This window comes from Rhinatrema bivittatum, chromosome 9, assembly GCF_901001135.1.
Source record: "Rhinatrema bivittatum chromosome 9, aRhiBiv1.1, whole genome shotgun sequence".
NCBI lineage: Eukaryota > Metazoa > Chordata > Amphibia > Gymnophiona > Rhinatrematidae > Rhinatrema > Rhinatrema bivittatum.
This window is the reverse complement of record NC_042623.1, coordinates 250,288,000-250,314,136: the sequence shown is the minus strand read 5'-3', so window position 1 is coordinate 250,314,136 and position 26,137 is coordinate 250,288,000. Positions and strand designations below refer to the sequence as shown.

The window sequence follows — 26,137 nt, the reverse complement described above, 5'->3', positions numbered from 1 at the left end:
TGTTTTGCACAATCAATCAGCGCTATTGGGGAAGGAGCCAGAAAGTGATAATGAATTTAATTTTGGACTTTAAAACTACTCTGGTTTATGCAGTATTTTATCCCTGTAGTAGCAGAGGTTGCCCGGGGTGACCAAATGAGACATTTGTTATCATAGTTTCCTGCTATCTCAGTTTGAATATATTGCTGTCGATAAAGTTTTGTGCCTGACTGATAATAGATGTTTGTTCCTTCCAGCTCATTGCATCAAACGTGGAGGGAAAGAGCAATCCAAGTGATATTTTGGTCTGCACAACCAGCCCGGATAGGCCAGGACCTCCCTCCAGGCCCCTTCTTGTAGGGCCTATCACATCTCATGGTTTTAGTGTTAAGTGGGGTAAGGCTCTGCATTTGAATTCTTGCAGCATACCTCCCTGTCTCTCTTGCCCACGGCAGCAAGCACTGTCAGGAGAGTACTGTCCAAGCTTGCGTATGTCCTGATCAAAAGGCCAGTGCATCTAATGGCAGGGCAAAGGCAGTCCATTGAGAATACCCAATGCCGTGGGCACTGTCACTGTTAAAACACAGAATGAGAAACAAAAAAAAAAAAGCTGGTTTTAATGAGGATTTTGGTTAAATGTATTTCTTTTAAGCTGTAGTATTACCAATGAGACTTGACTGGCATTTACTGCCAGCTAATCCTTGCTGAATTTGGCACCTGATTGACTGGCACTGATATTTCATATTCTCTCAGTTATTAAAAAAAACAAAAATGAGAAGATCTGGGAATATATGCTCTTTAGATATATTATACATACAGCTTTTTTTTATTATTTATTGTGTTCTGCACAGTAGTGAGATACAAGAGATATCTCACATAAGTACAATATGTTCAACATTGATGTAAATCATCTAAAGACAGCTAAAGTTCTCCTTAAAATACAATTTAGGCAGGCCCGGTGACTTGGTGGTGGTACTACTCACTGTCAATATGAAAGACCCCTGTTTAGATTCCCAAGTTAGGTCTTTCTCTCTCCAAGTCGATTTAGGTTGCAGAGGCAGCACTCATAGCTGCCTGGAGGGAGAGAGTCTTGATCAGCACTCAAGGGTGTCCAGATTCGAAGTCCATGATTTCAGATTTCAAAATGAAGTCTTGATAATTGACCCCTGGTCCAGGACAGTTGCAGTGATCAGACTAGGTACATTGGTGCAGTGGGGGGAAAAATCCCCAGGTGGTTGCAAATGAAGGCTTATGTGCAAGCTTCCAACCCTGATTCCCTGGACGTACCCGGATCAGTCCAAACCATGGGTTATGCCTCCCTTCCAGCAGATGGAGACAGAGAAAAACTTGAAAGGCATCCTCACTTAACCTCCAGCATCCCTTCAGTATTTCTCTGTCTCCAGCAGATGGAGGTGGTGCAAACCCTGCAGTCTTGCCCTGTGTCTGGGGTTAGGCTATCCCTTAAAGCTAACTAAAATTGAACTAGCTATAAAGTAGTGAATCAAGCAAGTTTAAAAAAAAAAAAAAAAAAGGAAGGAAGACGTTCTTGTGCAGCAGGGAGTTTTTCCCTATCCTCCCAGAGGGTTGTGATATCCTGCGGGTTCATCCTCTCTGGTAGCAGGTATTGGAGCTGGGGTTGGCGACCCCGCGGGGCTCCAGCAAGGTAAGCAGTCCCTCTCCTACCCTGTGGTGTTCCTGAGCACTTCTGTAAAAAAAAAAAAAAAAAATTGAAATTTTTCTTTTTTAGTCTGCTGCAATCCAGGACCCCTCCCCACCTGAATCGCCACATTTTCGCTGAATTTCGCCACGTTTTTCACGGTTTTTGAGCTGTTCCCCCCCCCCCCCCCCCCCCCCCGATGTGTAGCATGTGGAGAATCTTCTGCGTGGCTTTCTAGCACTGGAATTTGCTCCCACTGTCTGTCTGGTGGGGAGGGCAGCTCTTTTTCAGGGTCTGCAGCATTGCCCAAACCTCGAGGGGTGCTGAAAAGATCAGCTCCACGAGAGCTCAGTGCTGATCCTTTCTCCCTCAGTACAGGGACGGCAGCCATTTTAAACCCTTTTGCTGCAGCTCAAACAAGTGCTAGGGGGGAGGGGGAGCTTCCCCCTGCGTTATCTCCGGTCCCTGCCTGTCCTGATATTTTGGATCAGGACCAGGATGATTTACTGGAAGACCCTGTTTTCCCTGGGGGGGCAGGATGTTGATCCTGATTCTTTTTCTTTGGATTTTGTCCTTATGCATAAAGCCTTTTTGGATTGGAGATCTCCACAAGGTGCTCCCATGCCGCTGAGACCTGTGCAGGGACCGCCCCCCCCCCCCAAGATAGCCAAGTGCACAGATGTTCCCGCATCTCTACAGGTCGCGAAGTTGAAAGGCGCTGTGGCTTCAGGTGGCACAGCCACTCCATACGTTCCGGGCAGTGCGGCGACAGATGCAGGAGTTTCTCCTTTCCCTCCTGCTGGTGGGGGATTGGATGAGGAGCAAGGAAAACCAAACCCCTTAGAGAGGGATGACCCTAAGGTGGCCAGGCTGTTTCAGAGGGAGGAATTAGAGCCCCTCATTCCAGCAGTTCTGTCTGAGCTGGGGGTCGAGCTCCCCCTGCAAGCTCTGCCAGAATCTGGTGGATCCGGTTATAGAGGGATTGCATACTCCAGCCCAGGTTTTTCCTGTACATGCCATGATTCAGCAGCTGGTGACCAGGGAGTGGGAGGCTCCGGATGCTGGTCTGCGTGTGGGTCGCGTCATGGATAAGCTATATCCGTTATCAGACGACTTTCTGGCGCTCCTCCAATCTCCTAAAGTGGACGCTCAGTTTCGGCTGTGGTTAAAAGGACCACCATTACAGTGGCAGGCTCGACGGCCCTCAAGGATCTCCAAGACAACAAACTGGAAGTCCTGCTTAAGCGTGTTTTTGAGGTCTCCGCCCTGGGTGTCCGAGCAGCAGTGTGTAGCAGTTACATGCGAGCGAGCCTGCGCTGGGTTCAGCAGCTGCTGATGTCTAGAGATCTTCCTCCGGGAGAGTCTGAACAGGCACAGCATTTGGAAGCTGCAGTGGCATATGGGGCGGATGCTCTATATGACCTCCTCCGCACTTCATCTCGCAGCATGTCGTCTGCAGTGTCGGCAAGGTGTCTTTTGTGGCTCCGCTACTGGTCAGCGGATGTTTCATCCAAGGCTCAGCTAGGGACTATCCCATTTAAAGGTGGTTTTTTATTCGGTGATGATTTGGAGCAGTTGATAAAGTCCCTGGGGGAAAACAAGGTTCACAAGTTGCCAGAGGACAGACCGAAACCCTCTAGAGGTTTTCGTCATCCCGCTCTCATTTTTGGGGGCAACGGAGATTTCGGCCAAACAGGCAGGAAGCAACCGGACAGTGACAGCCTTTTGCCAAAGGTCAAGCCTGGTCCTCGTCCTTCCGTGGACGCAGAGGTGGTTCCTCCTCTGCTCCTGCCTCCAAGCCTACACAATGAGATGCGGTCGGCCCATCCCTCGATCCCGTGGGTCGGGGGTCACCTGTCACGGTTTTGCGAGGCATGGGCCACAATTACTTCTGATCAGTGGGTGCTAAGCATAATAGAACAAGGCTACGCTTTGGAATTTGCTCGTCCTCTCAGAGAGTTCTTCCTCATATCTCCATGTGGTCCCTAGGCCAAACAACAGATTGTTCGTCAAACTCTGGAACGTCTACTGGCCCCCGGAGCTGTGAAGCCCATACTTCCAGAGCACTGGACGAAAGGGAGGTACTCCATTTACTTTGTAGTTCCAAAAAAGGAGGGCTCCTTCTGGCCAATTTTGGACCTCAAGGAGGTAAACAAGTCTCTCAAGGTTTCCCACTTTCGCATGGAATCTCTGCGTTCAGTCATCGCGGCGGTGCGCAAGGGCAAATTTCTGGCCTCTCTGGATCTGATGGAGGCATACTTGCACATTCCCATACGCGAGGATCACCAAATGTTCCTTCGCTTCATGGTGCTGGGAATGCATTACCAATTCTGTGCTCTGCCCTTCGGCCTCGCGACCGCTCCTCGCACGTTCACCAAAGTCATGGTGGTGGTGGCAGCCTTTCTCCGGAGGCAAGGCTTGCTCATTCATCCTTACCTGGACGATTGGCTGATCAGAGCAAAATCGAGAGATTGCTGTGTGGAAGCGATACACCAGATGACCATTCTCTTGGAATCCCTCGGATGGGTGATCAATCAGTCCAAGAGCAACCTCGTTCCCTCCCAGATGTTGGATTTTCTGGGAGCTCGGTTTGACACTGCAGTCGGGAAGGTCTTCCTCCTGACAGATCGCAGGAGCAAACTGATGGGACAAGTTTGTCGCTTGTTAGCTCTACCGCTGCCCAAGGCTTGGGTCTACCTGCAAGTTCTGGGCTTGATGGCATCCACTCTAGAGGTGGTACCTTGGGCTTTTGCTCATATTACATTACAACATGCATTGCTTTCCCGATGGGACCCCAAGTCGGAAATTCTGCCACTCACAGATCATGCCAGGTCCAGTCTTGGGTGGTGGCTCTGCCCATACAACCTGTCGCAAGGGATGAGTCTGGAAGTCCCGAACTGGATAGTGGTAACCACGGATGCCAGTCTCTCCGGCTGGGGAGCTGTTTGCCAGTCTCTGTCAGTACAGGGCAGATGGTCCCCAGAGGAGTCCGAATGGACCATCAACCGCTTGGAGACCAGAGAGGTTCGCTTAGCCCTTCAACACTTTCTTCCACACTGATGCCATCAGACGGTTCTCGTCCTCTCCGACAATGCGACGACAGTGGCCTAAATCAATTGTCAAGGAGGCACCAGAAGCCAAGCTGTAGCCGAGGAGGCAGAACTGCTCATGGATTGGGCGAAGCAAAATCTTGCAACAATAGCGGCCTCTCACATCGCCTGGAAGGACAGCATTCAAGCAGACTTTCTAAGTCGCAGACGCATAGATCCCGGAGAGTGGGAACTCTCGGAACAGGCAATGGATCTCATATCTCGTAGATGGGGAACTCCTCATATGGACTTGATGGCAACGCGGGGCAATGCCAAGGCTCCTCGCTTCTTCAGTCGCAGGAGAGATCACGGCGCGGAGGGGGTCAACACCCTAGTGCTTCCCTGGCCAACCTCAGTGCTCCTGTACTTGTTCCGTCCTTGGCCTCTGGTGGGCAAGGTGCTTCGCAGGATAGAGGGTAATCCTAGTAACTCCGAAATGGCCCCAACGTCCATGGTTCGTGGATCTGATCAATCTAGCTGTGGACGGTCCTCTGCGACTCGGACATCTTCTGCATCTTCTCCGTCAAGGTCCTATATATTTCGACCAGGCAGCTCGCTTTTGTCTAGCGGCCTGGTTTTTTAGAGGAGGAGATTGAGAAAGAAGGGATATTCTGAGGCAGTTATCACTACATTGCTACAATCCAGAAAGGCGTCTACCTCTCTCTCTTATAGTAGAGTGTGGAGAGTTTTTGAGACCTGGTATCGGGAGCAAGGACTTTTTCCCAGACGTGCTATGATTGCTCAGATGTTGAGTTTTTTGCAGGATGGTTTGGCCAAGGGCTTGTCTTTTAATTCCCTTCGGGTACAGGTGGCGGCCCTCGGCAATCTGGTTAGTAGTTCGGTGCCGTCCCATCCTGATGTGGTACGTTTCCTCAGAGGAGTAAGGCATTTGAAGCCCCCCTGTCCATCCGATATGTCTGTCGTGGAGTCTTAATTTGGTTCTTTGCGGATTGTGTGACCCGCAGTTTGAGCCCCTTAAGTTGGTAACATTGAAGGATCTCACCCTGAAGACAGTGTTTTTGGTGGCCATATCAGCTCGCAGAATTTTTGAGCTGCAAGTGCTTTCCTGTAGGGAACCCTTCTTGAGAATCTCTGAATCGGGGGTTTCACTTCGAACGGTACCATCGTTCTTGCCCAAGGTAGTGTCGTCTTTTCATTTAAGCCAGTCAGTCCAGCTTCCGGCTTTTCCTGATTTAGCAAACACTGCCCAGCACACGCGTGAGCTTTGTCGGCTGGATGTTAGATGTGCTTTGCTATGGTATTTGGAAGTCACAAATTCTTTCAGACTCTCAGATCATTTGTTTGTCCTTTGGAGTGGTCCCAGGAGAGGTCAAAAGGCTTCTAAGTCAACGATTGCTCGATGGTTGAGAGAAACCATTTTGTTGGCATACATTTGTAAAGGACGACCAGTTCCGGAGGGCTTGAAGGCCCATTCTATTCGTTCTCAAGCAGCTTCTTGGGCCAAATAGCAGTTGGTATCGCCTGAGGAGATCTGCAGAGCCGCTACTTGGAAGACGCTCCATACAATTGCTCGCCACTACCGTTTGGACGTTCAAGCACCTGGAGATTTTGGCAGTGGCGTGCTGCGTGTGGGACTCGCAAGGTCCCACCGGTTTAGGGAAACTGGTACATCCCATGGTTTGGACTGATCTGGGTATGTACAGGGAAAAGAAAATTGGTCTTACCTGATAATTTTCGTTCCTGTAGTACCACGAATCAGTCCAAACATCAGCCCAAAGACTAGGAGTGGGTACGGAAATTTTTGCAGTCCGCGCGCACATGTTAGTTATGTTATTGCAGCATACTAAGAAAGAAAGATACAGTTTACGTGTTTATCTGTTCATGTTTACAGTTATGATCTTGCTTGATTCATTGCTAGTCCTTTTCTACTTTGATATTCTAAATACTGAAGGGATGCAGGAGGCACATCAGGTTAAGTGATGGTGCCTTTCAAGTTTTTCTCTGTCTCCACCTGCTGGAAGGGAGGCATATCCCATGGTTTGGACTGATCCATGGTACTACATGAACGAAAATTATCAGATAAGAACCCATTTTCTTTTCTAGTTGAGCTGAAAATAGAAAAGGACAGGTGAAAATTGCCATGTTAAAAAAAATATATATATACACATACACACACACACACACACAAATATATATACACACACACAGATATATAGTTTGGTGGCCAGATCACCAGCTTGGCCGGGACTGAGGATGTTCTGGAAGCAGCATTCACACCCCCTTTTGTTGATGGGAGCCCAGTCATTGTGCAATGGCGACACCTAGGGCCAGACAAGATGCAGGATCACAGGGCTCTGGAGGTGGTCTCCTTGTAATAACTAGGCCAAGTAAGTTGGGAGGGGGTATAAACAGGGAGAAAACCCCCCAGGTAGCTGTGAATGAAGGCTCACCATGCCATAGCCTAACAGAGGTTAGTCCAGATTCAGGGAGCAGGGGAGCAACTGCCAGGCAAAAAATAATAATTATTACAGTTTAGGCATGCAATACCCATCCTAGACAGCATGAGCAGTGTATGCAGCATTAGATGAGTACGGAAAACAGCATCGGGGAGGTCAGGGAATCACATAATCATGCTCTTTGCTTTCAAATATTTGTTATTGATTTTCTTAAAAGTTCTGTCTGGCCCTTTGCAATTCATTGTACTTGCATTGAAGTGAACCTATGCCCCAGCTTTTTAGAAAATATTGAAAAGGCATGTGCAGGGTGGGGGAGGGGGGCTTTCTGTCAATGAGCTGCTGTAATAAGATCCCAGCATGCGAGGACTGTGACATGCTCTTCAGCCCAGTAATGAGGGGCATTTTTAGGAGAAGACATGACATTTTCAAAAGTACACACCCTGTTTTGGCCGCTGCCCAAAAGAGCGGGTGCAGTTTTAACGTTCATTACTATATGCCAGTTTTGAAAGGAAAGTAAGCAACTCATTATGACCACCCGTGTTGTTGGCAACGAAGTGGGCTCTTTGCAGATTGCCCCTTATGTGTGTGTACTGCACTGTACACAGAGGATGACAGACTGAATAAAAGGGTCAGCATATGATATCCCTTCCTGTGAGATATGCAGTTTGGAGTTTTAATTCCATCAACCAGTTGGCAGCCTCAATGTGCATTAAGTATTGCATTCATGATTTCTTTCCTTTCAGATCCTCCACTGGACAATGGTGGCTCAGAAATCCTACAATATTTATTAGAGATTTCGGAAGGAAATTCTGAAGGTAAACTTGCTAAAAACCTGTTTTATCATAGGAAATTAAGCAATGCATGTTCTAGCGGTAAGAGACCCAGCTATTGTGACCCAAAGAGGAAGGAACATTCTATCCAATCAGGTGAAAGACCCTGCCTGATCAGATAGAAAGTTCTAGACTCAAGCGGTTCTCCAACTATCGCACCTTGAACATGAGGATCCTACTCCTCTTGGGAGCACCCGTTTTTTTTGCCAGGAGTTGCAGTGATGTTAGCTGGACCCCAGCCTTTCAGTAGGATTGCAATCACTGATATTACTAGAACAGCTCCTGTTGGAAAAAATAAATAAATAAATGGATGTGACCAGGGAACATGTGGAGACTCCACTAACAAATCTAAGGTTTTCTTTTGGCTAACTGAAACATGGTAATTGGACCCCCTCTGTAAAGAGGATGCAGGCAGTACATGCCCAGGTTGGTTAGTGGAAATAGGCTTGTGAGCATCCAGTTCACTCTGAATTCATTTCATGCATGCACTTTGCTATAAATGTAAAATGTAAATAGTCTGTGGCTTTTGGTTTATCATCATTGTAGTAGTAATGTTAAATGAAAGGATAGCATTTTTTTCCCCTTTCAGATGGTCTAATACAGCATATTTTATATAAACATATTACTCGGAAGTCAATGTTCAATAAACCAGCGAGTCCCAAAAAATATCCAGGGAAAGTTTCATGCATGGCTCTTCCCAGATATTCAGCAGGACCTACATATATGCTCAAGTCTGCTGCTGAATATACTCGGATAAAGTTACCCACTTGTCTTTATCCAGAGAAAGTCAGGACACTTTTTTTTCCAACCAGACTAGTGTGCTTAACGTTAGCTGGATATGCTCAGTATGAGCCCTGATCCCTGCACCCAGAATGCCTCATTTGACCTCCGCTTTTCGTCTGGATAAGTGTTGTGTACATAAAAAGTTGTGTGCACAAAATTTAAGAGGTCAGCAGGGGTAAAGTTTCAAATCTTTGCTTTTATGCACGTAACTCGAAAAGTCACGCACCTAAAGACGTCAATGTCGACTCTCCTCTCGTTTTCTTTTTTCTGTATTGGTGTTACCTTGATAGCCTTCAGCTTTGCCAAAAGGGGAAAATAATCCTTATTTTAATTTTCTTTTGCAGCAAATCAGTGGACAGTGGCGTACAGTGGATCCGCTGCAGAATATACCTGCAACCACTTAACACCAGGCACTTTGTACAAAGTGCGGGCATGCTGTATCAGCACAGGTGGACACAGTCAGGTAGGGATTGTTTCAAAATGCAAATGATTTCAAGTGCAATTACTGTATCTGTACTGTTGGTTGGAGGTGCAGAGGTTGATATTCAAATGGTTTGTCCAGCTACCTTTCAAAGTTATCTGGACAAAACACAAAATTTGAATATTCTACCCATTCCTTGGTTGAATTTTGTCTGGGCAACTCGAAATCCTCAAAAAAAGGTAGCTGGGTACGAAGACGCAGGGTGCAGTTTCACTTCAGACAGCTGGGTAAGTCTGGTTGGACAGAGATATCTTGATAACTTTATATTCCGCAGAATGCTTATCCGGGTAAGTTCCGCTGGATATCCAGGTAAGTTTCCCACTCACTCACTTTACTCCACGCGACCCTCACAGTGATTTGTCTGTAAACCTCTCCTTTGCATCAGACTTTGGTTGTACCTGCATGAAGTCCAAAGCAGTTCTTGTCCAAATTCAGCTACAACAAACCCTTTTTCCTTGTAAATCCAATATGTTAATTCCTTGTTTGTTATTTCAAGGCACCGGTGTATGTCTTTTCTTAAAATGTGAACTAATAGAGGGGTTGGGGGCTGGTGGTTCAGCGACACTGGCCCTGTAAGGGACATGGGTTTGATTTGTTCACAGCCTGTAGGCTGGGGGAAGGAGTTTCAGTGATCGCCTAACAGGCGGGGTCTGGCAAGGAGTCCTGATGCTTGGCCCCGACCGGAAGACTGTTGCTACTAGGTAAGTTGGGGAGGGGATAGAAAAATAGGGGAAAAAACCCCATCTCCCTGGGGAATCGTAAATGAAGGCAGCTGTGTCTTCTATTTAATATTTCTGTAACACCTTGAAGAATTTGCTGCACTGTGCAGATACATAAAACTCTGGGCGTCATTTGCCAGCCCCTGGTTCTGCTTCAGCTGGAGGTACAAAAGAACAGGAGGGTGGGGAGTCTAAATAAATATGACCAAGCTTCTAAGGAAGTTTTAAGCCCTCTTCAATAGTTGTGCCCTGACAGTCATGGGCCAGATTTCTGTTCCCTGGGCCAACCAAGGGGCTTGGGAGGAAAGATTCCCCCTGAATTCAGGGGTGGGGCAGTCCCTGGCTCCACCATCATTCAGTGGTTGCCCCCTTCTGGCCAGACGTAGGGTATACGCATACCGGGTTCCAGAGGGCGCAATGCTCTATAGCCCTGGCCAAGGACTATCTCAGTTGTGGAAAGTGAGATTATAAAATAAAAGGAAAAAAAAATCCTCAGTTGCGAAGAAGGATAATGGCACAGTCCAAATGAGCGGAAAGCCAGATTAGAGCAGGAAGGAAAAACGGCTCCATAAAGTAAAAATCTAATTTAAAGAATAGATGCCAGTAAGCTATCCCACACTTAAATGGTGCTTTAACGTGTTGAATTGTGATTGTACTAATGACACCACATTCTAGTGCAGTCTGCTCTCTCAAGCTCCTGTATTAATTGAGAGCATCCATGCCATTAATGGTAAGCACTGTGCCTAGTAATTAAAGTAAAGTGATACATTTGAAATCTCAGCACAGAGCAAGCATACCATGCATGTGTGTGTGCGATCCAGGAGAAAGGTGGATAATCTTATTCAGGAAGAGAGTAAAAAAAAGGGAGGGCGAGCCGATGATACCCAATGGGGGTTTTTGCTGTTAGAATTCAGTAGAAACGTAGTCCTTTTGGGATTGCCTGGGCAGCTGATGCCACTCCGTGCCATATTACATCACTGTGAGGGAGCCACAGGACGAATGAGTGTAGGAGGCAGAGACGAGAGGACCCAGCAAGCAAAACAGCCTTTCTTTAAAGGACAGACTCGGGGTGCTGGGGGTCATTCAGGCACCTGACCTTAAAGGAACAGATCCGCTCACAGCTATATCAGCAATCAGGGTTTCCAATACCAAGCAAGTATTGATAATGGAAAGAAAGCCATTGCCTTAAACATACAAGGGAAGCACTTGACAAACAAAATACAAAGTGTTTGGATTTAAACAGAGGGAAAACAACCCTTAGCATGAAACAAAAATAGCAACGTTTGGATTTTACACGACCTAAGCATAATACAAACTCCTGCATTCAGTGTAAGCGTTCCGCAGAGTCTCCAGCTGACCAAAGAATGGGAGACCAGCCTGGGTTTGTTTAAGGCACTTTAACAAGGAAGGGTAGCTAAACCCCCATGCTGAGGAGGGGGAATCCCTTCTCATATATAAAATAAAGTTGTCCCTTACCTGGTTCTTTGGGTAACAGCTCTCTCCCTTTTCAATAGGGAGAGGGGAAACCTGCAGTGTCCATTATACTGCTGGTAGGATGTCACTGCGGGCTGCAATAACTCAAGCAGTAACAGTAGCATACTATACAGCAACAGCTGTGCCTGGCTTTGGCATTGTTGTGCGTAAGCATCGTGGCTGCTATGCATCGTGATCGAGAGATCTGAAAGTACAAGAAAGACTGGTGAAGCTGATGGTGCGAGCTAATAAAAGGAAGTTCTGTGGAGTATGTTTTGCAAATGTAGTGGTCAGTGAGGGCTGCGGTTGTGAAAGACCGTTTTTCATCTGTGAATGGAGCAGTTTAAGAATGGATGAATGTGAAAACTGAGCTATCTTCTCGCCTCTAGTAATGGTCTCTCCACACGCAGGACGCATAGCAAATTGCTTTGTGTCTCTGTTTCCTCGTTTCAGTTGAGAAACAAAACTGTCCAGATCCGTTTCCCCTTTCCTGATTTATTATTCGCATTTGATCTTCCACCCTATCATAGATCACAAGGGGGGGTTGCAATAAATCGTGTAACAATTTTTGATTGCTTACTTGCATTGTGTCAGAATGTACTGCCAAACCCAAGAGCTCGAGTGTTAAAACGGTAAAAATGGATTGGAAATTGTAAGTATACTTAATGGCTTTTTTTTTTTTCCAGTGTTCTGAGAGCCAGCCTATCCGCACGCTAAGTGTTGCACCAGGTCAGTGCCAACCTCCAAGAGTGTTAGGTAAACCAAAACACAAAGAAGTCCAGTTACAGTGGGGTGAGTAATACTGACTAATACTGATTTACTCGGTAACTGGACTAGGTAGGAATAGACCAGCTAGTTCAGACTCTATTTAGGCCTCCTCCAAACCAAGGGCATTTTCAGTGGTCAGAATTAAATACATCATTTTGGTTGACCTTGGCATATCTCATTGCCAATTTTTGACCCAACACAGTGAAGGCTGAAAAATGCCTTCATCTCCTGGCCAGGGCTGAGAAGGGCAGAGCTGGCAGACAATACGTGAGGATTAGATTTTGATTTACAGCCTAGACCTTGCTTCTGCTGTAAAGCAGTTTCAAACTCCATGGGTACTGAAGTCCTGTGGCGCTGCCGGCTCCAAATTTTTAAAGGGATTCGCCATAGGGGAGTTTCCCTTTGAAAATTTGCTTTCAGACCTGAGAATACAAAGTATGGGTGGGATGTGAACACACTACATAAACTTTAAAAATTGCCTCCTTAATGACCAACGGCAGAAAGACATGAGGATGGCCAAACAAATTTGCAATAAAAATTGAAACATCTATGAAGCTTCCATAAGGAGCAACATGAACGCTATTCTGGTTCCCAAAGGTAGGACACAGACAAAGGCTGAGCAAGAAAGATCGAACTAGAAACTGTCTAAACAGCAACACTTGTACAGTGGAACCTCGTCCACACTAAGACATGTAGGATATCAAGTCACTCAGACGGTCAGAAAAGGATTGGCGACAAGGGCTACTAAATAGGAAACAGAAGTAGCCAGAGCATGTGAGGAAGAATAAACAAACCCTCCTTATCAATCATAAAGCGATTCCAAAACACCCCTAGCGTCAACCACCATTGGCAATAGCAACAACAACCAGCACTAGTTTTGCATCAACCCTCAATGAAAGCAAAAAGGAATCAGATCCTCAGATCTCACAAAAGGTTTTTCTGTCTCTCTCTCCTCAATTCCCACTGGTGAGCTAGGCAAAACATAAGAAATTGCCATGCTGGGTCAGATCAAGTGTCCATCAAGCCCAGCATCCTGTTTCCAACAGAGACCAAACCAGGCCACAAGAACCTGGCAATTACCCAAACACTAAGAAGATCCCATGCTACTGATGCAATTAATAGCAGTGGATATTCCCTAAGTCAACTTAATTAATAGCAGGTAATGGACTTCTCCTCCAAGAACTTATCCAATCCTTTTTTAAACACAGCTACACTAACTGCACTAACCACATCCTCTGGCAACAAATTCCAGAGTTTAATTGTGCGTTGAGTGAAAAAGAATTTTCTCTGATTAGTCTTAAATGTTCTACTTGCAAACTTCATGGAATGCCCCCTAGTCCTTCTATTATCCGAAAGTGTAAATAACCGATTCACATCTACTCGTTCAAGACCTCTCATGATCTTAAACACCTCTATCATATCCCCCCTCAGCCGTCTCTTCTCCAAGCTGAACAGTCCAACCTCTTCAACCTTTCCTCATGGGGGAATTGTTCCATCTCCTTTATCATTTTGGTTGCCCTTTTCTGTACCTTCTCCATCGCAACTATATCTTTTTTGAGATGCGGCGACCAGAATTGTACACAGTATTCAAGGTGCGGTCTCACCATGGAGAGATAAAGAGGCATTATGACATTTTCCGTTTTATTAACCATTCCCTTCCTAATAATCCCTAACATTCTGTTTCCTTTTTTGACTGCTGCAGCACACTGAGCTGACGATTTTAAAGTATTGTCCACTAGGGATGTGAATTGGTACCGGACTCGTTTCCAGTATCTGGTTCAGGTAAAAACCGCGGGAAATCTTTGTTCCCGCGGTTTATACCCATTTTAATCGACTGTCGTGCCGAAAAAAAAAAACAAAAACCTGACCTTTTAAATTTAATTCTTTCTAATCCCCCACCCTCCTGACCCCCTCTCCAAACTTTTTTAAAGTTACCTGGTGGTCCAGCGCGGGTCTCGGGAGCGATCTCGGGCGTCGGCTGCCAGTAAACAAAATGGCGCCGATGGCCCTTTGCCCTTAGCATGTGACAGGGTAACTGTGCCATTGGCCGGCCCCTGTCACATGGTAGGAGTAATGGACGGCCGGTGCCATCTTTAAAAATGGCGCGGGCCATCCAGTGCTCCTACCATGTGACAGGGGCCGGCTAATGGCACAGATAGCCCCTGTCACATGGTAAGGGCAAAGGGCCATCGGCGCCATTTTGATTAGTGGCAGCCGACGGCCCGAGAGTGGAAGATCGCTCCCGGGACCCCCGCTGGACCACCAGGTACTTTAAAAATTTGGGGGGGGGGGTCGGGAAGGTGGAGGATTAGAAAGAATTAAATTTAAAGGGTCGGGGTGGGTTTGGGGGTTATTTTTAAGTGCCCTTTCTTCCCGCCCCCCCAAAATGATGAGAACCCCATAAAAAATTTCATGGGGTTTTCCTATCGGGTTCGGGGGCCCGCTGAATTCTGACGAGTTTGAAAATATCTTCTGATATTTTCATTCGTCAGAAAAACGATTCACATCCCCATGTCCACTATGATGCCTAGATCTTTTTCCTGGGTATTAGCTCCTAATATGGAACCTAACTTCGTGTAACTACAGCAATGGTTATTTTTCCCTATATGCAACACCTTGCACTTGTCCACATTAAATTTCATCTATCATTTGAATGCCCAGTCTTCCAGTCTTGCGAGGTCCTCCTGTAATGTATCACAATCCGCTTGTGATTTAACTACTCTGAATAATTTTGTATCGTCTGCAAATTTGATAACCTCACTCGTTGTATTCCTTTCCAGATCATTTATATATATAGAAAAGCACCGGTCCAAATGCAGATCCCTGAGGCACTCCACTATTTACCCTTTTCCACTGAGAAAATTGACCATTTAATCCTACTCTCTGTTTCCTGTCTTTTAACCAGTTTGTAATCCACGAAAGGACATCGCCTCATATCCCATGAGTTTTATTAGAAGCCTCTCATGAGAGATTTTGTCACACGCCTTCTGAAAATCCAAATACACTACATCTACCAGTTCACCTTTATCCACATGTTTATTAACCCCTTCAAAAAAATGAAGCGGATTTGTTAGTCAAGATTTCCCTTGGGTAAATCCATGTTGACTGTGTTCCATTAAACCATGTCTTTCTATATTCTCTACAATTTTGATCTTTAGAATAGTTTCCACTATTTTTCCTGGCACTGAAGTCAGGCTCACTGTTCTATAGTTACCCGGTTCACCCCTGGAGCCCTTTTAAATATTGGGGTTACATTGGCCACCCTCCAGTCTTCAGGTACAATGGATGATTTTAATGATAGATTACAAATTTTAACTAATAGATCAGAAATTTCATTTTTGAGTTCCTTCAGATACCCTAGGATGCATACCCATCCGGTCCAGGTGATTTGCTACTCTTTAGTTTGTCAACCTGGCCTACTACATCTTCGAGGTTCACAGTGATTTGGTTCAGTTTGTCTGACTCATCACCCTTGTAAACCATCTCCAGAACTGGTATCTCCCCAACATCCTCATTAGTAAACATAGAAGCGAAGAATTAATTTAGTCTTTCTGCAATGGTCTTATCTTCCCTAAGCACCCCTTTAACCCCTCGGTCATCTAATGGTCCAACCGACTCCCTCACAGGTTTCTTGCTTCGGATATATTTTTTAAAAGTTTTTATGAGTTTTTGCCTCTATGGCCAACTTCATTTCAAATTCTCTCTTCGTCTGTCTTATCAATGTTTTACACTTAATTTGACAATGCTTATGTTTTATCCTATTTTCTTCAGAGGGATCCTTCTTCCAATTTTTGAAGGATGTTTTTTTGGCTAAAATAGCCTCTTTCACCTCACCTTTTAACCATGGCGGTAATAGTTTGCCTTCCTTCCACCTTTCTTAATGCATGGAATACATCTGGACTGTGCCTCTAGGATTGTATTTTTAAACAATGTCCATGCCTGTTGAACATTTTTAACCTTTGCCGCTCTACCTTTCAGTTATTTCTATTTTCCGCATTTTATCAGTTTCCCTTTTGAAAGTTTAGTGTTAGAGCTGTATATTTACTTATTGTCCCCCTTCCAGTTATCAGAACCAGTCTTGAATCTTTAGATTCCAGATTCAGCCAAGCAGGCATGATATGCAGGGTGGAACATAAGGCATTTATTTATCTCTAACATGGAATTATTTATGAAATAATTATTTAAGAAGTTTATGGACCTTCATGTTTACCTTGTTATAAAATTCAAATGGACTTATCTGGCTAAGTGGCAGCGGCTGAATAACCTGCCGTGCTGAGTAGCCACTTCTTAGCTAGATAATTACTTATCCATTAAGGTATTAGGCCAGCTAAGTGGTGGGCAGGACAGGGGCAAAAGGGAGAGGAGCTACTTAACCGGCTAAGTACCTGATTCACTAAGGGTTTTTCCCATAGACACAAAATGGGGGAAAAGTCTTAATGAATCTGGCCCTTAGCCGGATAAGTGCAGATATTTTGACTTATCCGACTAAGTTAGCTGGATAAGTTAGACCTGCTATTGAGCAGGTATAAAGTTAGCCAGATAAACTTATCCTGCTAACTTTAAACATATCCAGGTATATTCAGCGGCGAGGCCACACCACTCAATATCCCGGCTATGTTGGCCGGATAGGTTTATCCGGCCAGCTTAGCTAGCCAGCTGATTTTTAAATATCAAGCCCCAAATATTTTTTTTGGACAAGCAAACTGGATGAAGAAGCTAAGGTTGCCCATGAGAGGGACTGTAACTCTTGGGAGGTGGTTGAAAATATCTGAAGTTATTTCAAAAAAATTGACAGCTGTTCATTCTCTTTGCTGTTTCTGTGTGAAAGATGGCTGCCACCTTGATTGATTCAATGTAATTATCTGTGGCATTTGAGAAACAGACTATAGATAGCTAGCTACAGACAGATTCCATATAAATATTTATGTGGAGGTCTTAGGTTCTTCTATATAATCATTTTTTGAATTGTGCTTTGTAGAAGAGAAATGATGTTTAGAAGTGATTGACTTGTGAAGAATTTAATTGTCACCATCTTTTGCAATGGAATAAGATTTGAGCTCTAGATTATCCTCGCATATTATCTGAGTTCTGGCCAAGAGTCCTACTGTTTGTGAACAGAAATAATAACTGATAGATGCAAGATTCCCTCATTCCTTTCCCACCCCTCATTAACCCCCTTTTTGTCTCCCCCACTTTCCCACAAATCACGCCACACTTTCTTTGGAGTAATAAGGCCGCAGTTTATTATACGAACCCGAGCCTCGCTAAGTACTTATACTACAATATAACAACCCCCCCCCCTCCCGGTAACAGTCAAACAGCGCCCCCCACCGTTTCCAGTGGAAGAGCTTCCCCCCGTAAACAGTCCAACAGCGCCCCCCACCGTTTCCAGTGGTGGAGCATCCCCCTGTAAAGCCTCCGAGCATCGGCCCCCTTCTTGCTCTTTGTCAATCTCGTGCAGCAGCCCCCCCGCACTGCACAAGATTTCCCCCCCCTTTGTAAACTTTAACAACACAATGCAATAAACAACATTTGAGGCTCGGGTTTACCGCCATAAAACAATAACAACATTAGTTGTCATTGTTTCCCCCCCACTGCGGTCCTCATTTTACCCATTACCTGTTCTAAACCCTCTTGTATCGCATTGTTAAACAAGTCGATACCTACGTCCGATAGATGAACTCCATCGGAACGAAACAACCCTGGGATCACCTCCCAAGCCCACTCATGCCTCACCCAAAAACCCCCTTGCCTGACTACCCACTTACCAACCTGCGTATTTATCTTCTTAACCCCCCTACACCATAAATGGGACTGAAGGAATTTAAAACGCACAATAATATCCAACCACCCCCAATGTGTATCCTGCATAGCATTCAGCAAAGTACTGAAATCCTTTTTAATCTTAACTATCAAGTCCTTACAAGAACCTACTCCAACATCATTTCCCCCTAAATGAATAAGCACAATTTTTGGATGCCCGAGTTGTAATACACGTTGTTCCACAAATGATAGCAAATTGTCCCATTTCATCCCTCGATGACTGAGCCATAAGATCTGCCAACGCCGCTCCTCCAGCTCCAAGTTCAGTCCATACGGTCTGTGTCGTGCTCTCGACGCAGCCCAGTGAATAAAAGAATGGCCCACGACCCAGACACATTCCTGCCGCCCCCGCACTGTCTTTTTCTCTGGAAAAAACACACCACAATGAATACCAGCACAACAATCCCCATACACCCTTCATTCCTCCCTTTCGGTTAGGTATTAGAAGTCTTATTTTCCTAACGTATTTATTACTTGCTTATTCCTTTGAGTTTTGTTTTTTTTTTGTTTTTTTTTTAACTGTTCCACTTGTATTCTTCCGCACTTATTTCTCATGACGAACGTATGACTGGAAAGCCTTCGATTTCCATCGCCCTATCGATTGGATTGCCCTATCCGGCAATCCCCATTCGGCCGCCGAAGTCGCCGCCCCTATACGGAATGAATGTGACGAGAAATGTCGTTCGTCCCAACCTAAACTCCTCGGCGCTTTCTTCAAAACCTGAACAAACTGATAGACCGTCACTGGCCATCCATCCCTATGAACCAAGAATAACCCATCGACCTCCGGTCTAACTGCCATGTAACTCATGACATGCCCCACTGGACACACACACCCCTCCTCGGCCGGAATTAATCTGACTAATTGGCCTTTGCCATATGGATCCACCTTAGACCGATGGATACACAGTGTAACTGTACCGTTACCTATCCAAACATTTTGCACCTTCAAACCCCTACCCCTTGTATTAAATTTTGAAGATGCTACCAACTCTCCCACCCGCATAGCCCCAAAAAACGCTAATACGAACGCTGTCCTAAACAACAGCACTTCATAGGCAGACCAGCAAACCTCCGGCAAACAGTCTACTATCAACTTGAGATCCCTGTACCTTATGGGCAGCCGCATGTCCGGCAACGTGCCTTGCTCCCGTTTCCAGCCACCTAAAATTCGTTTAATCAAAAAGCTATTAGCTGGATTTCCCCATCCATACAACTTCTGAAAAAAGGAGAATCCCGTCAAATGCGCCCGCACCGCCGCCAAAGAATAGCCGCTAGTCTTGGCCCACATGATAAATTGAACCAGCTGATCCTCCCGCACCTTTCCTCTGTGCCAGCCTTCACCCTTTAAATAACTCCCTACCACCCCGTATCCTCGCACATATGCCCTCCAAGTTGACTGCGCCAGTGACTTCCGAATCAGCGTCCAAACCGGCGTCCCAACAGCCATAGCTGGTCCGGCAGCTTCACTCCCTCTTCCTGCGCTCCTGGCGCCGCTCTTCGAAATTCCTGCCACTTGCAACGAGAGAGAGCATCAGCTATCACATTAATTTCCCCAGGCACATGTCGCGCACTAACGGTCAGATTTAACTGTAAACACCGAAATACTAATTCCCGTAATAATTCGGATACCTTAGGACATTTTGCTGACTGTCTATTAATTACCTGTACCACTCCCAAATTATCACACCAAAACAGCACTCGTTTGTTCGCCAACTGTCTACCCCATAAATACAATGCCACCACGATTGGAAATAATTCCAAAAAGGTAATATTTTTTGTCAATCCCTGACACTTCCACTCCTCCGGCCATTGCTCCGCACACCACTGTCCCTGAAAATATGCTCCGAAACCGGTCCCTCCCGCTGCATCAGTATACAACTCTAGCTCCGCATTTGAAACCTCATCTTGTTGTAAAATGCAAATTCCATTAAAAGAAGCTAGGAACGCCTCCCACACTCCCAATTCGTCCTTTATTCTGGACGTCACTCTAATGAAATGATGCCTACCTTTGATGCCAGTCGTTGCACTGGACAACCTTCGAATAAAAGCCCTGCCCATTGGAATCACCCTACACGCAAAATTCAACACACCTATCAGGGACTGCATCTGACGCAATGTCACTTTCTTCAACTGCCGTGTAGACACTACTAACCTTTTCAACTTCTCCAGCTTGTCTGCTGGCAAACGCGCTTCTAAGGTTAAGGAATCTAGTTCTATCCCTAAAAACACCAAACTGGAAACCGGGCCCTCCGTTTTTTGAAATGCAATTGGTACCCCGAACTGGTGTGTCACCTGTAAGAAACCATCCAGGAGCCTCTGACATCTATCCGTCCCCTCTTCCCCAACAAACAAAAAATCATCCAGATAATGCAAAATACCCCCACCTCCCGTGCATTGTTCAGCAACCCAATGCAGGAACGTGCTGAATGCTTCGAAAAAGGCACACGACACAGAGCATCCCATCGGCAAGCATTTATCTACATAATACCTCCCCTCGAATCGAAAGCCTAATAAAGGAAAACATGCCGGATGAATAGGTAGCAGGCGAAACGCAGCTTCAATATCTGCCTTTGCTAGCAACGCACCTCTCCCTGCTGCTAACACCAAGCTGACAGCTGTATCGAATGAAGCATAACTAACTGAACAACAACTCCGCGGGATATAATCATTCACCGAACTACCCGAAGGATGCGATAAATTCAATATAAAACAGAACTTTCCCTGCTCCTTTTTTGGGATAACTGCCACCGGGGACAAGTGCATGTTAACAAACGGTGGCTCAATAAAAGGTCCTCCCACTCTACCCAATTGGATTTCAGCCTCTATCTTTTCCCTTACCATATGCGCATGCCGACTAGCCGACTGCGCGTTCCTGCCCGTACCCCCAAAACCGGGACCCACATAAGGAATCACGAAACCCACCCGAAACCCTTCCCTTAAAAACTGGGCCACCTTCTTATTCGGATATCTCTCCAACCAAGGTGTCATCGCCTGCACTGACACTGGAGAATCCGCCACCCTAAACAATGTATTACGCTTTCCCCCCTTTTCCTGGGGTTCCACTACCCCCTTGACCGCATTTGAGGGCTGAGTGCCCCCCTCCGCAACTCGAACACACGTGTCGAAATTTGCAATCGGGGAACAAGCAAACTGCCCTGTTAAATCGCCAACAGGTATCACTTCCTGCCCCTTTTGCCTTTCCCCCGGGCATGCTGCGAAGGGCTTGCCCTCCCGCACGAAAGGACTGCCCTATCCCGCTACTGTACCCTGTTCCCACACCACCACTCGTAGCTCCACTGCCCGCACTAATAGCCTTGCTCCCACTGTTCCCTTTGGACGTCATTTGTGTTAACCACAAATTGATGTCTTGAGTGGCCCAGGACATCCCCTTGCTGCCTGCCATCTTATCTCTGAATTTCTCGTCGTAGTTGAGCCATGCCCAACCTTCGTAATCCCTAAACGCTCCAAGGATACTATCAGCATATGATAGCAAAGCTCCATATTGTGAAGCGTCATAATGCCCAACTACGCTGGCAAGCCTTAAAAATCCACGGACCCAATTAACTATATTCTTTGCTACCTTAACACCCTTTGGCTTCGAATGCTTCTTCTTATCTTTCTTCTTGCTCCTCTTCACCCTCCTCCTCCCTTCTAACAATCTAAAAATGTTCACATACCGTCGCTTCCTAATTTTCCTGCGCAACTTTCTCGGGACCCCTTCCCATAATTCCGCCAACGTAGCGCTAGCTGTCTGCCCAACCCCGTGCAAAGGCCCCTCCTCTAACACTCTCTTATATTTGGGGCCCGAATCCGAAGAAAACTCAGATGACTCCGACCCACTAGAAGATGAACTAGAGGGAGAGCAATGCCTCTTTCTTTTGGACTCCCTTTTTCCCCTCCTGGGTGTCTGCACGTCCTCACCTGCGCCTGTAGGCACCCTGCGCCATTGCTCTTCCTCCTGGTTTCTTCTGTTGCAGTCTGATCCACTATGCACCGGCCTGGATAGTACCCCATGGAACTCCCGCTCTCTCCAAGCTTCCTGACTCGATGTCCCCGGCAGCTCGTCATCCTCAGGTTCTGTAAGGAAACACACCTCTCTCCCCTTTCGGGTACCCACCCCTTCTTTCCCGTGTGCCCCCAATTCCCTCGAAGAATGCCCTTCCCCACCCTGCTAGCTCTACCCCCTACCTGGCCTACCTGCCCTCCGGCTGGGTCGCCCGCTGAAAGGTCCACCGCCCTCTCACCCGGCCCGGCCGAGCGCTCACTCCATGCCGGCCATCCTCCAAACCCCTCCCTCCCAAGTACTCTGCTGGACCTTTGCTGAGGGGGCGCCCGCACTCTAGGGGAAGCGCTAGGTAGAGCCTTACGTTGACCTCCTGAGCCTAATTGCTTGGATCGCAACAACCCCTTCCCCCGAGCCCCTAAATCCCTGCTGCGGTCCCAGGAGCTGGCATAAGTGCCCCTGGTGGATACTAGCGGTACTGCACTAACCCCTCTGCGATTCACCCCCTTCCGGCCAAGGCCTGCGGGGTCCCTGGGGCTGCGCATACTCACCGTACCGCTATCCTGGGGTGGGGCACACACCGGATGGGGGTTCAGTCCGGGGGACGAACCAGCGCTGCGCTGCCCGGGGGCGCCAATGCCAGGGAAGCAGGTTCGCGGCTTGTGGCTGGCAAGCTTGCCGGCTCGGCCCCTGGCGCCGGGGGCTCCCTTGGGACCCGGGGGGGCGGAACTGCTCGGGCGCGCACGGAGGGTGCCCCTGGGCTGCGCCGCGCGAAAACGGGAACGGCCGCGGGGGGCGGGCGCAGGGGTACAGGGTGGCTCGCGCAGGAGAGGCGGCGAGGGAGCGCGCGCGGCCGACGCAAAAGCAGGGCAGGGGGGGGAGGGGCTGGCCTCGGGAGGCAGGAAACTGAAATCAAAAACAGACGCGTTTAGGGAAACTTCAGCCGCATCGGCCGAGGATTCCTCGCCAGGGGAGGGGGGTGGGGGGCAAGCGAGGCCGGTGCCGACGTCCTCTGACTCGGGGCCGCTCTCACCGGACTCGGCTTGGGGGCCGGGGGGGGGGGGGGCACGAACGGGAACGGAGGAGAGCCGGGACGGGGAAGCGCGGACGGGCCAGCAGGCAGGGAACCAACCCGTGGGGGCCGGCGAGGAGGAGCTGGAGCGACCAGGTAGGAGGCGTGGGAGGGTGGCGAAGCAGCCCGGCGGGAGGCGGATGCCGCGGAGGCGCGACCCCGATCCCTGGCCTTCTTAGGCATGCCTAGGCTTAGGCAAAAGATGCCTCAAACAAATCGTACTGTTAAATTTGATATATCTATATATTTTTGAAGGAAATTAGGGATTTGAAAGGGCTATGTATATTTAATCTATATTTTTTTTTTTTTTTTGACAACCCGAACACTGCCAATGAGGTAAAGACTCACAATAGAAATAAGAGCTTGATACTGGGCAATCAGCTCACTATGTGAATTATCGATTGAGATGGAGCCTCAATTGACTTAGGTTTAATTTTGTTTATTATGAGATATAAATTACTCCGCTTACCCCACCCTAGGACAGAACGCAAGCCTCAACCTGTTGCCTCCTTCATTCCTCACCGACTGGCAGTTATTCCACCCCCTTCCTTTCCTTTTCCCCCTTTATCCTCCAATCCCTGTCTCCCATTTGAATTCTACTCCCCCCCATTGGCTAGTGTCTCCTTAACGTCCCCATTCCCCCCCCCTCCCCCTCCTTTCACATTAACCTAATATCCCGCCTTTCCTTTCACTCCCTTGACTACAGTTATGTTCGCAGGGGCAAGACAGGCTTGCCCTGCTTGAACAAGCACCTGTAATTTTCATATCCTTTTAAACTTCTTTTAAAAATAATTTTAGTGAAAAGGTGTGCTTTCAAGCCCGTAGTTATGGTGATGGTATCAATTAGCAGTAGATAGCCCTTTTGAAAATGAGATCTAATATGACTCTTTTTCTAATATATTTTGTCAGATTGTAAGAAGATGATAGAGGCAGAAATTGCAATTATTAGTTGGAAAGTTTGTTTTTTTGTTTGGTTTTTTTTCCTGAACTCTCTATGCATTGGTTTCCTCATTCCCATGGCCTGAATTGTGCAAAATGTCCAAGTTAATTAAGTGGGCAAATGTCTGGGGCTGTTCAGTCAACTAGGTATTTTCTCAGATTGAGAATATGATATCTGGGGATATGTTGCTTTGTCCCACAGAGGTGTTTGCTCCTGTGCATAGTTTTTCATCCCTCCCAATTTTACAGTATAGTAGCCTTTATAAACTTTGAAGATGTTGACAGATAAGGACCACTTGGTCTACCCACCCAGTCTGGCCATTGATATGCATCCATTGTGCTTTCACTGTCTTATTCTCTTTCAGGCTGATGCAATACCATGTACTGGCTGCAGCGCACGGCTTACATGATTGGACGCGCATTTTGGACGCGATACTATTATCCCAATGCAAAACGGGGATATCGAGTCCAATATAGCTAATAGGGATGTGCAATTGTTTTAGCCGAATTGGAAAATTTCAAAGAAATAGTCCAGTTCAGCATGGGTTGAAGGACCCGAATCCCGAGACGGATTTTCCCTGAACTTCGTGGAAAATTAGTTGTTCGGCTTAGCGCGGGGGGAGGGGCACATTTATTTAAAAAAAAAAAAAAACACCCCAACCCTTCAAATTTAGTTAATTATAATTCCCCACCCTCCTGACTCCCCCAAAACTTGCCTAAAGTCCCTGGTGGTCCAGTGGGGGTCCCGGGAGCAATCTCCCGCTCTCGGGCCGTCGGCTGGCAGTAATCAAAATGGTGCCGGTGGCCTTTTGCCCTTAGCATGTGACAGAGGCTGCCGGTGCCATTGGTCGGCCCCTGTCACATGGAAGGAGCAATGGATGGCCCGCGCCATTTTCAAAGATGGAGATCGCTCCCGGGACCCCTGCTGGACCACCAGGGACTTTAGGCAAGTTTGGGGGGGGGGTTTTGGAATTAACTAAATTTGAAGGGTTGGGTTTTTCTGTTTTTTTTTCGGTGAACATTGTGGAGAAAAAAAAAGACTCTTTTTGAAAACGAAGTTTTCCAAGGGTTGCCCGACCCGTTATAAAAAAAAACAATGCACATCCCTAATAGCTACTAGTGCTCATCACGTGTAAATTCATGTTGATGAGGCTATTAGCTATTTCCACCCCCCGCCCCCCCCCATTATAAAAAAAAAAAAAAAAAGTGTGCCCACACACATTTTTACCCTCAAAAATTAACACCTGCTCCAAGCATGCATTACGTTTTGAGGAGCCCAAAAATTTGATCGAAAAGCAGAAAATACTGCTTTTCAGTACTTCCTCTGACTTAACTTCGTGGCAATATTAAGTCAGAGGAAGTACTGAAAAGCAGTATTTTCTGCTTTTCGATCAAATTTTTGGGCTCCTCAAAACTTAATGCATGCTTGGAGCAGGTGTTAATTTTTGAGGGTAAAAATTTTGTGGTGATATTAAGTCAAAGGAAGAGAACGTTTAAATAAATAAATAAATAAATAAAAAGTGTGTGCCAACAGTCAGGAAAAGAGCTGCTCATAAAACTGGGCGTCCGTTTTCCTAACCTCTTGACCATCATCTCCCCTGGTCGTCCGCTGCCAAGGAGGCACTAGGGGGCGCACAGTTTCCGCTAGCGCCTCCTCCTTACCGTGGCAGCTCACTTGCATATTACCAGAGAGGTCAATCATGAATGCCCATTTTACGCGCACCGATATTGCATCAGCCTGACAGTGATGATCTCCCTCTCTTATGTTAAAAAAAAACCCCACAATTTGTATGGCTTCATTAGAAAAGGATTTTGTGATGGTTCAGAGTTGCCCTTTTCCGGATAAACATTGGAAGAGTAATTTTCAAAGGCATTTCCACTGGTAAAACAGTGTTTTGCACGCAAAAATTGCCTGCCCAATACGTGGATAAATGTCCACACGCACATCCCATTTGCGTACAGGTTTACCAGAACACAGCGGAGGTGTTCTTCAAAGCAGAGTAGGAGGAATTTGGATTTGCGTGCATACTGCTGGATTTTAAAAAGTTTCACAGAAAATTTGGGCAAATGTTTTAGAAAGGGGTAACTTGTTTGGGTAGGT

The 26,137-nt window shown here is 46.7% G+C and overlaps 1 protein-coding gene across 3 annotated transcripts in view; it reads left to right on the top strand.

Annotated features, from left to right (window-relative positions):
- Positions 1-26,137, top strand: part of FNDC3B (fibronectin type III domain containing 3B) — a 679,078-nt gene that overhangs the window by 558,381 nt on the left and 94,560 nt on the right. For 2 of the 3 annotated variants that reach the window (XM_029615066.1, XM_029615067.1), the window contains exons 15-18: positions 237-375; positions 7,886-7,957; positions 9,100-9,218; positions 12,115-12,220. In XM_029615066.1, the coding sequence (XP_029470926.1) occupies positions 237-375; positions 7,886-7,957; positions 9,100-9,218; positions 12,115-12,220 (436 nt within the window). The remainder of the gene's footprint in view (positions 1-236; positions 376-7,885; positions 7,958-9,099; positions 9,219-12,114; positions 12,221-26,137) is intronic. The other variant, XM_029615068.1, reaches the window with a different exon arrangement.